Source organism: Onychostruthus taczanowskii, unplaced genomic scaffold, assembly GCF_017590055.1.
Source record: "Onychostruthus taczanowskii isolate IOZ18803 unplaced genomic scaffold, ASM1759005v1 scaffold198, whole genome shotgun sequence".
NCBI lineage: Eukaryota > Metazoa > Chordata > Aves > Passeriformes > Passeridae > Onychostruthus > Onychostruthus taczanowskii.
The window spans coordinates 333043-346599 of NW_024499217.1; the positions used below are offsets into that span (position 1 = coordinate 333043).

The 13557-nt window shown below is 52.6% G+C and overlaps 1 protein-coding gene across 2 annotated transcripts; it reads right to left on the reverse strand.

Annotated features, from left to right (window-relative positions):
• Positions 1-8148: 8148 nt before the first annotated feature.
• LOC121334875 (late histone H2B.L4) lies at positions 8149-9448 on the reverse strand. Of its 2 annotated transcripts, none has more exons than XM_041402384.1 (2): positions 9085-9448; positions 8149-8443 (listed from the first exon to the last, which is right to left on the reverse strand). In XM_041402384.1, the coding sequence occupies exons 1-2, from the start codon at positions 9202-9204 to the stop codon at positions 8207-8209; spliced, it is 357 nt and encodes a 118-aa protein (XP_041258318.1). In that variant the 5' UTR covers positions 9205-9448; the 3' UTR covers positions 8149-8206. The 2 variants fall into 2 exon arrangements, 1 of the variants encoding a protein (XP_041258318.1); XR_005952490.1 differs by lacking the exon at positions 8149-8443 and adding an exon at positions 8546-8617.
• Positions 9449-13557: the final 4109 nt, after the last annotated feature.

Consider the following 13557-nt stretch of genomic DNA (forward strand, 5'->3'; position numbering starts at 1 on the left):
AATCACCCAGTATAAATAGCCTGGCTTGGCAGCTCCTCATCACCACCTCCCCTTCTTCCCAGAGCTTATTTTCAGCTGCTAGGTGCAATCACCAGCACGGACTAGGCACAAGAGAGGGTGGCAGGCAGCCAGGGAATGCTCTCTTTGTGCTTGTTGGCTCTGCAAAGAGCCCCAGCTCCACACAGTGCTCCCAGTGAGAAAGAGGAGAGCAAGGTGGGGACAACCACGGCAGGGAGGTGGGTGGTGAGGGGGAGCTTGGGAAAGGCCTGGATCAGACTCAGGGTGAGAAGTCATAAAGGACTAAGGACAGAGCTCTTCCCCACAGGCAGCTCACAGGGACCAAAAGACCCTCACAAGCACCACACACTGCTCTGGCAATCAGCCCCTTCCCGGGGGCAGCAAGGCTGCCCACAGGGCTGCAGGATACAGAAGGGCAGAGAGGTGAGCCCTGAGAGAAACAGCTTGTACAACACTGTCACATTGGCCCCAAACTGACATCAAATTCTTTGTGGTGGGGCTGGAGGTGCTGGTCAAACAGGCAACCGGAGTTTGCTTGTGTTCCTTTTGGCAGCTGTTTCCAGCCCAGAGCAAAGTGTTATGTAAGAACCTTGAAGCTGAAGAGGGTCCACGAACCAGCCCCAGGACTGGGATCATGGCAAACATTCCCATTGCCACAGCACGGCTGCTCTGTGCCAGTGAGCACGTGCAGCATCCCCCTGGTGCTGGGCTGGGGCACATTGCTCTCCTGAGGGGTCCAGTGGCTGTGTCTCCAGCTCCACTCTGGATCCACATTCGAGCTTCAGAGTCTCCTCCAGCCAGGCAAGGGGCTCAGAGCAACAGCCCTGACTTGGGGAACTTTGGGTACAGGAAGTCTGGATCCCCTGAGAGATGAGGAAAAGGACAAACTAAGAACTCTTAGTTCCCCTCCAACCTCTCTTTACAACTTGTGCTGTTCCTGGAACCAATGCCGTCATTTTCACCCAGCTATGGGCTTGGGAAAAGAATCCCAAACTAGCCCCTGGCACTGAGCACTGTTCCTGCACCCAAGGCCATCCAGGGAAGGTCCCTGGGAGGAGTGCCCTGGCTGCAGTGTCCCCCACCCATTACCCCTTCATGCTGGCTGAGGCAGGCAGCGTGTTCACACTCAGCATTTCACACACCTTGGCCTGCACCAGTTACCCTGGATGTTTTCTCCCATTCCCATGGCTAACAACAAAAAAATCCCTCAAACCACTTCAAGCAAACCAATCAACCCAAAACTACAAACAAAAAAACCCACAAAGAAAGGGAAAAGCAACAAAAACCACCAAACCCACAAAGAAAGGAAAAAGCAACAAAAACCACCAAACCCACAAACCACAAGCAGCCTCCTTTAGCATCTCCAAGCCCAGCACCCACAGGTGCCAAGTAGAAAAGTCCACAGGGACATGGAGGGCACTGAGGGTCCTCAACTGCAGGCAGAGAGAAGGGTGTCAGAGCCATCTAGCCAGAAGAGCAGCCAGCTGGGTCACTGAGAAAGAGACAAATGTCAGAATACAACATGTCTTTAAGTGCACCTGGAGCTTTCATCCTCACCCCACTAGTGTTTGGTCACAAGGCAGCACTGAGAAAAACCACAGCTGGGAGAGCCTGGCTAGGAGGCCTGAACATGATCAGGAGGAAGAGGATAAGGACTGAACACTGCCTTGACCTCCCACACAGGATTTCCATCCTGCATGGCTTGAGGGGGCACAGAGGGTGCCCACACAGCAGTCAGAGAGAAACAGAAAGAGCAGCAAGGCCGCTCTGCCAGCCAGCCACTAACCAGCACCCACAGCAGCACTGCTGAGGCTGCTGCAGCTCCATCAGCTCCCTCACACCTAGTCCCTCCAGCCGTGCCTCTGCCATGGACATTCAGGAGCACAGGCTTGTCCTCAGCTTCAGAGCCAGCCGAGGACAGCAGGCACAACTCCTCAGCAGTGCCCAGAGCACCCCAGCTGGAAGCCTGGGCCTTCAGGGTCAGGAAGCTGCAGTGACACAAGTCCAAGGGCTGCTCAGAAGGTGACCACAGGTGAAGGCCAGGACGCCTGAACAGCAGCTCCATCACCAGGCACGGCTCCATTCCCACGGACAGCGCCCAGGCGCCGGGACCTGCTGCGCCGTACCCCTCACCCAGGGGACACCGTGGCTGGCTTGTCACAGAAATGTCTCCATAGGGCCAGGCGCTGCAGCCGTGGTGGGGGAGACGCGCTCAGAGCCTCAGAAGGAGGTTGTGTGGGGAGGGAGCAGCATGCGTGGAAACGAGCCTGTAACGAGTTTGTAATATGCATGTGTGGCACGGCCTGCGCAGCGTCATCACAATGGCACAGGCACTTTCCCGCCTCATTGCCTCCCAAATGGATTTTAAATATCATTCCGAGGACACAATTATTTAAAACGCTGAACTAAACACTCACTAATGGGAAAACGGCGTGTGGCCTGCAGCAGCCATTCCTCATGGGGCCACTCTGCCCATGTCATCCTCTTCCCCAGCCCCACACCCTGCGTGGGGCCACAGGGAAGCATCCTCCTCCTCCTCTTCCTCAGAGGCCAAGCAGGGCACCACTGGCATCTGTCTTGAGCCCAGGCCAGCACACATTGCTTATGTGCCTTTTGTCCCCATCCCAGTGACCCCCAACCCCAGAGCAGCTTCCAGGCACCAGGGACACTGCGAGTCAGCCCCAGGGCTCCATGTCAGGGAGCACCTCACCAGACAGCAGGTCTTCCTGTCTCTCCCCAGTTTGGCATCAGGTAATGCAGGACCACACAGGGAGGGGACAAGGATGCCTTCTGACCCCCTTTATATGGCCCTGTAAGTTATGGTTACAACATCAGATTTACTTTTTCACTTAGTCTGAATACCTCCCACACCCCCAGGCACAATCCTGAACAGAGAGATGAAGAAGGCAGCATTATTGTAAGAATCCAGAGCACACAGAGCATGAAAAGAGAGAAAAAACCCAAGGAAACAAACTCCTTGTAGCACCACTTGCTGGGAAGAACACGGGTAGAGGCAGCTCCAAGGAAGCCGTGGATGCTCGGTCCCATTACGGCCCTGGCAGCAGCAGGGGTGACAGAAGTTTAGGCAGCAGTGCATTGGTAATAGGACAAGGATGCCTCCTGACCCCCTTTATATGGCCCTGTAAGTTATGGTTACAACATCAGATTTACTTTTTCACTTAGTCTGAATACCTCCCACACCCCCAGGCACAATCCTGAACAGAGAGATGAAGAAGGCAGCATTATTGTAAGAATCCAGAGCACACAGAGCATGAAAAGAGAGAAAAAACCCAAGGAAACAAACTCCTTGTAGCACCACTTGCTGGGAAGAACACGGGTAGAGGCAGCTCCAAGGAAGCCGTGGATGCTCGGTCCCATTACGGCCCTGGCAGCAGCAGGGGTGACAGAAGTTTAGGCAGCAGTGCATTGGTAATGGGGAGTGCCTGCCTGACCTGTGAGCATCCCCCTCTCCTTCCCTCCACGCCGGGATTCCAAGGCCACCACAGGCTGGCAGCACCCAGGCTAAGCAGAGGAGGGAAGTGACACAGGGCAGCACCATCCCCACGCACGAGCAGCTGAGCTCAGAGAAGATGAGAGCCCGTGCTGCAACCCCGGCTGTACATCAGAGGTTCATATTTTAACAGCTTTGGCACCACCAGGGCTATCCATCACCAGCTCATTTTCCTCCCTGTGCTGAGCTGCTCCTCTGCTGTCTGGAGCAGTGTCTAATGAGACACCGGAGCACCACCTGGCAGCACGGCTGCCAAGGGACACGCACGGGAAGAAGAATACACACAGGTCTGCACACTGCTGCCAGCCTCCACTGCCCAAAAAGCTCCCTCCCCTCAAGCCTGCTCCACTCCTAACAGACACCAGGGATGCTCTGCCTCCTGGTCCTTCTCCATGTGAGAGAAAGCACATGCTCCTAAGCCATTGCTCTCTCAGAGAACAGAAAACAGAGCACAGCACTGGTGATGTTTTCATGAAGGCTCATCCAACACTACAGTGCTCTTTTTGAGAGGTTGAAGAAAGGACAAAGAAAAAAAAATGAATTGTTTCTAGCCCACAGACAAGCACAGCATAGTCAGAACATAGATGTGGGGCCAGGGATATGCAACATGAGGTGATGCAGTGTTGCAGCACTAAAAACTTGCTGTGAGACTGTGAAGACATAGGCAGACCTGGACAAAGACTCTCGTGGAGCAAGGCAGCCCCAGGACACTTTGGAAGAGAGCCTGCACAGGCTCCAAGTTTTGTTTTTAGTGTGAGCTGACCTGAGTACTTCTGACTTGTTCTCAGTGAGCAGTGCCCTGTCACTGGGCAGCAGAGCCTAAAAGTAACTTTGCCCACGTCTCACAGGAGCCACAAGCCTGGTCTGAAAGCAGCCGAGCTGAGGCATGGCTCTCAGCAAAGCTCATCAGCTAAACACAGGGTGAGCCCTCAGGAAAAGCCAGCCCTGTGTGACACCCTGTGCAGCGTGCCGGGACACTCACTGCGGGGACACGAGCAGCAGCATTCCTGCACGGCAAAGGATGGGCCCTGACACGGGAAACGTGAAAGGAACAGCGTGGGCAGGCTCAGCGCAGAACTCCCTCATTCCAACAGCAACCTCCTGCTTCTGCACCACCTGCCACGTCTCTGGGGATGTGCAGGGACCTAGCAAGAGCAATGTGAGCCCGGTGCCCAACTCCGTTCTCCAGGTCTTTGCTGCGGTGCGGGGAGAGGGGGATGTGACACGAAGCGGGATGCAAAAGTGGAGTACTGGAGAACCAAGCACCTACACCTTTAAATCCTGACTCCAGGGCTCACCCGGCGCTCGATGCTCTATCAGACATCTGCAGGAGAGAGCCGCTCTCCTCACATAAATCAGCGCCTTATGCACACAGCGCCGGCCGAGAGCCGGGCTGCGGCGAGCAAGGGGCACGGTCCGAGCCGGCAGCAGGGAAGGATCCGAGATCCGGCAGTCAGACAGACCCATCTCCAGGGCAGGAGGGGAACTGCAGCTCCGCGCTCTCCTCGGCCTGCCGTCCGTCCCTCAGGGCGCACATCCCGGCTGCCGGGGCCGCTGGAAGGGGAACGAGCTGCAGCGAGCGCGTCAAGCAAGCGGGATGCAAAAGTGAACCAAGCACCTACACCCTTAAATCCTGACTCCAGGGCTCACCCGGCGCTCGATGCTCTATCAGACATCTGCAGGAGAGAGCCGCTCTCCTCACATAAATCAGCGCCTTATGCACACAGCGCCGGCCGAGAGCCGGGCTGCGGCGAGCAAGGGGCACGGTCCGAGCCGGCAGCAGGGAAGGATCCGAGATCCGGCAGTCAGACAGACCCATCTCCAGGGCAGGAGGGGAACTGCAGCTCCGCGCTCTCCTCGGCCTGCCGTCCGTCCCTCAGGGCGCACATCCCGGCTGCCGGGGCCGCTGGAAGGGGAACGAGCTGCAGCGAGCGCGTCAAGAGTTAGGAACGTTTCTCCATTGCCTCCTCGGAGATAAAGGTCTGTAAGTTAAAGCTTTGAACTGCCTCCGCAGAAACTGATTCGTTGTAGAAAATGAGGCACCCCCTTTACAGCTCATTAAAAGAGCCTGTAGGTGATACATCAGGCAAACAAGTGATAAACTTTTGATACATCAGGCAAACTTCACCAGATACTAAGGAGCTGCTAATGACGTTTTAGCAAGCGAAGATTAAGATCTCCACGCGCCTGCTGTTGATAGGAGGTGGTTGTAACCTTGCCCCTTTCAACACCCTCTGTAACCAAGTACCTAACTTGCCACAGGGGCTGCAAAATTTACAGAACATCTAAGTCTTTGTTGTCCTTCGCTGTCCTGGCTGCTCCTAGGAGGATTTTCATGCCCGCCGCTGCTGGCCGGGCTGCGTGGTTCTGCTCCCTCTCTGGCTTGCTGCCGGCTCTCAGAGGGAGCTCACCAGGGGAAGACCCATCACACCCAACACAGATCTCCCCATTGCACTCTGTAAGCCAGCTCTGGACCTGTGGCAGTGGTCTCCCCTTTCCTGTGCTTTTCACAATTATTCTTAGCATTTTCCGTATTTTCTATTTTCTTTGCTTTTCTCCCTTATGAAGAAAAAAAAAAAGTTTAATGATCACTTTGTTTTCCAACATCTAACCTCATTTATGTTTTAATCTCACTTGCAGGTATGTTTAGAAGCTAGCTCCTTTCCACAATTGTGGATCAAGGCAAAACTTGCCTCTCCTCACCTCAGGTGGATCAGAACTCCAGCACAGACACCTGGCAGTAGAACAGACTCAGCAGGGAGAGGAGCTGCTCACCTGCTCAGCCTCTCACTCTCTGGCTGGACTCTCCCCAATCTGTGCATGCAGCTGAGCATCCCCACAGCTCTCTGCCCCTGCTGCCTCTCCCCACAGCACAGCCACCACAAGGGCTAGAGGCAGGAAAAGAGCTGCAGCCCACACCTCTGCTCAAGCCCAGCTCTGGCCTGCAGGCCAGACACAACGAAGAGATCACTCTCCAATGCTGTCAAAAGGAAATGAGCACCCAGCACAGCCCTTGGCTCTCTCCCCCAGCCAGCCCCACTCTATTGCAGCAGGGACAGAGCTGAAGGGGAGATGCTCAGTGCTGCTGCCTCCTGTGCACTCCCTAGAAGCATCAGGTACATCCAGGCTGGCCCCCATCAGAGATCAGCATCTGTCACAGCTCATGAGACTCAGCAGCACCTCACAAGCTGGAGAAACCCAGGACTGCCCCGTTTACTGCCACCTTAAAACTTGACACAGCTCTGGTTCCTCCTGCTACTCCTACCCTGATAGTGGCTGTGAAGATAGGACATTAGAACCAGGCATCAAGTGCCAACCTGAAGCTGACAAAAGGCACTGCAACAGGTTGTCCAGAGAAGTTGGATGCCCAAGCACCCAAAGCCAGGTTGGACAGGGCTTGGAGCAACCTGGTTTGGTAGAAGGTGTCTCTGCCTGTGGCAGGGAGGTGGACATGGATGGGCTTTAAGGTCCCTTTGAACTGAAACCGTTCCATAATCTCCTCCCAGGATATGGACCATGTGTTTTCTTCACTGCACCACAGACCCTGAGGCAGCACCTCTGTGCAGGAGCCCAGGACAGCCCCCCACACCCCAGGAAGGAGCTGTACAGGGCAGTACAGACAGCAGGTGCAGTACAGGGCAGCCAAGCCACCCAGCACAGGGTCACGGCTCTGCACACAACTCTCAGCCCTGGGGTTGCCCCCGCAGAAGAAAAGGGCCCATGCTGCCTTCAGGGCCCTGGATCCCTCCTGTGGGAAGCACTTGGGGATACAAGGAAAGGCAGTGAGGGCCAGTCATTAATGATGGTCCGAGGCAGAACACCAGCCCAGTCCTAGCCCAGTTTGGAGCCCTGCAAGATAAAGTTCTCTTTAAAGACACTGGAAGCAAGTAGAAATGATGGCCAAGTGTCTAGAAAGAAAACTGTTTTTCCTATCAGTGAAGCTCATTTTGCTTCAGTTCTGCCTATCCCAGAAAAGGAGAAAGCTTTCACCAGAAGGAAAAATAACCAAAAAACCCCACAACAAAAAAACCCCACAAAACCAACCAAACCTAAATTAAACAACAGCAATAACAAATAATACACAAAAACAGCTAACAAGGAAACACTCTCATTCCCACAGCCCACCAGAAAAAAAATCTCCCAACCAAAGAACTACAGCTTTGAAAATAGTTTATAAACATTCAAAGAACCCTTGACCCAGTGCTAATTTCATCCTATTGACCCAGGGAGATTTAGCATCTACTCTGACCAGTATAAAATGCTAACTTGGGCAGAAAGATCCACCACAGTTAGGAAGCAGTTGAAGAACAGCAGGAAAGTCAAAAACAGCAGAAGTTTTTAGCAGTCAGGAATCTGACAGCCATAATAAGGAGTTGGGAGAACTGCAGAGAGCCCACTATGCTTCCCACAATGACCCCAGCTTTGCCCAGGCATACCCTGTGGTCCCTGCTCCTAGTTGCAATGGTTGTTTTCAAAGAACAGCTGTTCTTCCAGCCCTCCCAAACAATCCCCGTGGCCACAGTTTAAACTGCCTCACAATTTGCGATGCAAAGATCAAAGACACAACCTGTATTTCTATGCATTTTTTATTTGCAGGCAGACAACTGAGGCTTTGCTTTTTCAGCTGAAAAGACCAAGCACTTTTGCTGCAGGGCTGGTCTCTCGCGGCCCGGGCGGTCACTTGCTGCTGGTGTACTTGGTGACAGCCTTGGTGCCCTCTGAGACCGCGTGCTTGGCCAGCTCCCCGGGCAGCAGCAGGCGCGCGGCCGTCTGCACCTCGCGGCTGGTGAGGGTGGCGCGGCGCCCGTACTGCGCCAGGCGCGAGGCCTCGGCCGCCAGCCGCTCCAGCATGTCGTTCACAAAGGAGTTCATGATGCTCATGGCCTTGGAGGAGATGGCGAGGTCGGGGTGCACCTGCCGGGTGGGAACCAACACCGGCTGGAAATCACACACCCAGCGCCCAGCCCTGACAGGGCACCCTGACTGCCGCCCTGAGGCTTTCAAATCGTGGGCCACTTTAAACTCAGGATAGGCTCTCATAAAGTGTAGGAGTTTGGGATTGCACTGGCAGAACCCTCCTCACAATCCCTGTGAAAAACATGGCTGTGAGGGATGGAAATACTCCCATCTCCAAGTCCTATTTACAGGCTCATGCAGACAACAGTGGCCTAGCAAACTCATGGCCACTTCCAAAAATGCTCTCATCTCCCCATCAAAAATCACCAGACATCCACTCACAAGGCCAGAGGCAGCTATTTCTACTGTACTGACTTGCATGAAATTACTTCTTTAGGCAGAACTAAGCATCAGAGCTCATTCCCTCTGGGAAACACTTTCTGCTCTGGATCCATCTCTATTACCCCTAGAATCCACCCCCTCAACTTCTAAGCTCCAGCTGGGGCTCTATTGTACCTGCACCTACACTGTTTTTTCTTTCCCCATCTCTCCAGAAACCCAGATTTTTTCTTCCTTGCTCTTTATGATGCTAACATACAACAAGCAGAAGTTACTTTATGTACAAAGCAATTTCTAGCAGAAAAAAAACATTTACTCACCTGTTTCAGTACTTTGTAAATATAGACTGAAAAGGTTTCCTTTCTCTTCGGCTTCCTCTTAGATCTTTTTTCCCCAGGAGCAGCAGCATGACCATGTTTCTTCAAAGGTTCTGGGCTCATCTTTACCTCCAACAGAACAGGCAGCAGGTGCTGTGGGGCTGGTTATATAGCACAGGCAGCAGGACCTAACCTGCCTCAGTTGCAGCCCCCAAGAAGCAGGACAAGTGCACACCTGTGGCTGGTGATTCACTTTGCACTAAATGAAAAGCAGCTGGCCTGAGAGCAGCTTGGAAGTGACAGATTCAGCTAAACTTTCAGAAATGTGAGTGTAGCTGGGGCAAAGAAGGGCAAGAGCAGAAACATCTGATTTACAGGGGACAGAATTACCAGAGAAGAGCCATTCCCAGGTCCAAAAGGAGTTTGGTGAAAGGAGGGATCTTGCTTTGGTGCATGGCTGTGAATCAGAGTACTCGAGGTACTCCAGAATCAAATGGAATCACATCTGTTCTATGGAACAGGTAATGCCATCAGGGGAAACTCAGTAACTGCAGGGAGCATTGGTCCAGAGATTAAATGATGGCACTGTAAACATCCTGCCAGCCAAATTTCTCCTGCTAGCTAGCCTGCTCTTGGGATGCCACCTACTGCCACAACAGGGCCTGGAATGTCAGGAGGGAGGCAGTGGAGGGCTGACACCCCAGGTGTGGATTTGACTTGTCTTGGAAATCAATGATTACACTAATGAGGGTAAATGTGACACAGGATTTAAGCTTAGCCAGGAAAAACGTGCAGTAGCACAGCAGAGACATGAACAAAACAGAGTTTTCTGTACTTTGGAGAGAAAAGAAAGCCTTTCAGCAGACACCACTACAGCCATTTCATAAAAGGGTGATGCCAGTATACTTGTATGGTGGGAGAACACACCTTGTTTGGTGGGGGTCTCTTTGCTGACATGTAGAACCTCCTGCTCAGGTGCACACCATACTGGCACATCCTGAGCAAATCACATCTCCCAAAGAAGGAGCTTGGGAGGCCTGCTCACCATCAGTCAGTGATTCTGCTACTGCTTGTGTGTCACTGAATTGCTTTATTCTCAGCCTGTTCTCATGGGGACACCCAGTGCAAATAACAGTCACAGTGACAAGGGGGGCAGTGCCACAGCGAGGCTCCCGGAAACTGAAACGTGACTGATCAGGCAGTGCAGGCTGCAATGGTCGTGACGGTGTGTTTGTGAAGATACGTGGCAGCGGGATCCTCCTGAAACAGGAGTGACTAATACTGGCAGCGAGGAGCAGGGGACATCGCCACTCGTGCTTCGTAAGGGGCGCTGTGTTGTCAGGAGCAGTGCAGGGCTCCCCTCGGAGGGACATCCCACCCTCCGTGTAACGGAGCTGTGTTTCCTCGGTCTCAGGGTCTCGGGTCACAGCATGCAGGGCTTGTGCTGGAGGAGCCGGGGGCTGTTGTATCCCTCCCCAGCTACCGCCCTGTTCGTGATACACCGTGTTACACTGTGATAAACACACAGCTGTCTTTTCTTAAAAAACCCGTTTAGTTGGAAGGGAGCCTGTTGGCGGAGGAGCAGCAACTGCTCACTCAACACTAGGCACAGGCAGTCTTTACACACCAAGGATGGAGGCTCGGCTACGGAGCAGGACAGTCAGCTTTGGACCCTCAGGTTTGGAGAATTACCATCTGCTTCCCTGCACTGCGTGTGCTAGAGGCTGTACCCGCTGCTGTGCTGGGTCTGCCTCATCCTGCTGCTGGTTTTGTGGCGTGTGGATCCACTTGCAGCACACACACAAGGGAACGCCACAAGCCTGCACCTGCCACATCTGGCTGTGTTAGAGCCAACCCTTCTTTTGGATGACAGACAAGTCTGACTGTGCAGGTGCTGGGTCACTTTTACAGAAATGACCATCCTAGCATCTGAGGAGCAATTATTGTAATTTATTGATAGTTTTGCTTTTCTGCAAAACCAGAAAATTCTCAGCTGAAGCAGCCTGAAGTGGCACTGCCTCAGCTTGTTACTGTCTCTGAGATCAGTGCTCCAGGACATCTGTCTGCCACAGCTGCTTCAGCACAGCCCAACACACTGCCACCACAGAACAAACTCAGGTTAAATCGAGCTGTTAAAGCACATTTATGGATTCTATTTTACAAGTCCTGGTCTACTGTGACCTCTAGTACAGCTGCAGCTTCTTTTGCTTCAAACATGTGTCTGTGGACCTTGTTTATACATCAGAGACATCTCTGCACCTGGGAAGTTCCTCTCTCTTTGCAGCAGCAGATAGGTAACAGCTCTTCCTGGCTCCAGGAGCTGCAACAATGCTCCAACTACTGGAGCTGGCTGTCATCCCAGCATCCCCAGGCCATTCTCGGGATTTACCATTCCCAAAGAACTCAGGGTAAGATTGTATCCTCCATGTATTACCCGCAGATCTGAAATGCAGTGAAACGAATTGCTGCCAAATCTTTGGTAAGGAAAAAAAGGTATAGGACAAACAGCTCTAGCTTCAGTAAGGACTCTGACACCTCACCATTCTCAGAGCTACTTCACAACCGTTTCCAACTCACCAACACTTTCTACAACCCAGAGAGCAGAACAAACAGACCTGCATTAATCTATTATTGTTTAACTTGTGACCCATCAGTCTTTTGAGTAATCAATTCCCTGTGAGTTTTCACAGCCTTGCTCTACCTGACAACTTCCAAGTCCTCCACTGTGAGATATTCATCCAGGTGACATTTACTGCCATCTAGACCTTTCTGCAGAACAAACTTGGAAGCACTTATACTAACTGGCATTATTTCCCCAGAAAACATTATTTTTCTCCTCTCAGGTCATTGCTAGAACCAATAAAAACCTGAAGGGTCCTATTTAATCCACTGGAAGCAGCTTGTATTGTGACATTTGTCCTGTGGATGACACTCAGTGCTTCCACAGCAGCAGTCACAATTTGCATGGGCCCTTTGGGAAAGAAAAATAAGGAAAGACTCTACTCAAAAAGTTAAAGCCAGTCAGCTGCACCAAAGAATGCTCTGCATGGGAGCACAACTCCTTTGTTTGTCCTTTCATCATCAGTCAGTGATTCTGCTACTGCTTGTGTGTCACTGAATTGCTTTATTCTCAGCCTGTTCTCATGGGGACACCCAGTGCAAATAACAGTCACAGTGACAAGGGGGGCAGTGCCACAGCGAGGCTCCCGGAAACTGAAACGTGACTGATCAGGCAGTGCAGGCTGCAATGGTCGTGACGGTGTGTTTGTGAAGATACGTGGCAGTGGGATCCTCCTGAAACAGGAGTGACTAATACTGGCAGCGAGGAGCAGGGGACATCGCCACTCGTGCTTCGTAAGGGGCTCTGTGTTGTCAGGAGCAGTGCAGGGCTCCCCTCGGAGGGACATCCCACCCTCCGTGTAACGGAGCTGTGTTTCCTCGGTCTCAGGGTCTCGGGTCACAGCATGCAGGGCTTGTGCTGGAGGAGCCGGGGGCTGTTGTATCCCTCCCCAGCTACCGCCCTGTTCGTGATACACCGTGTTACACTGTGATAAACACACAGCTGTCTTTTCTTAAAAAACCCGTTTAGTTGGAAGGGAGCCTGTTGGCGGAGGAGCAGCAACTGCTCACTCAACACTAGGCACAGGCAGTCTTTACACACCAAGGGTGGAGGCTCGGCTACGGAGCAGGACAGTCAGCTTTGGACCCTCAGGTTTGGAGAATTACCATCTGCTTCCCTGCACTGCGTGTGCTAGAGGCTGTACCCGCTGCTGTGCTGGGTCTGCCTCATCCTGCTGCTGGTTTTGTGGTGTGTGGATCCACTTGCAGCACACACACAAGGGAACGCCACAAGCCTGCACCTGCCACATCTGGCTGTGTTAGAGCCAACCCTTCTTTTGGATGACAGACAAGTCTGACTGTGCAGGTGCTGGGTCACTTTTACAGAAATGACCATCCTAGCATCTGAGGAGCAATTATTGTAATTTATTGATAGTTTTGCTTTTCTGCAAAACCAGAAAATTCTCAGCTGAAGCAGCCTGAAGTGGCACTGCCTCAGCTTGTTACTGTCTCTGAGATCAGTGCTCCAGGACATCTGTCTGCCACAGCTGCTTCAGCACAGCCCAACACACTGCCACCACAGAACAAACTCAGGTTAAATCGAGCTGTTAAAGCACATTTATGGATTCTATTTTACAAGTCCTGGTCTACTGTGACCTCTAGTACAGCTGCAGCTTCTTTTGCTTCAAACATGTGTCTGTGGACCTTGTTTATACATCAGAGACATCTCTGCACCTGGGAAGTTCCTCTCTCTTTGCAGCAGCAGATAGGTAACAGCTCTTCCTGGCTCCAGGAGCTGCAACAATGCTCCAACTACTGGAGCTGGCTGTCATCCCAGCATCCCCAGGCCATTCTCAGGATTTACCATTCCCAAAGAACTCAGGGTAAGATTGTATCCTCCATGTATTACCCGCAGAT

Coding starts and splice junctions, on each gene's coding strand:
- LOC121334875 (XM_041402384.1), bottom strand. CDS start 9,204: ATGAGCCCAGAACCTTTGAAGAAACATGGTCATGCTGCTGCTCCTGGG. Junction 8,444..9,084: donor TTTACAAAGTACTGAAACAG/GTGAGTAAATGT, acceptor CCCACCCGGCAG/GTGCACCCCGACCTCGCCAT.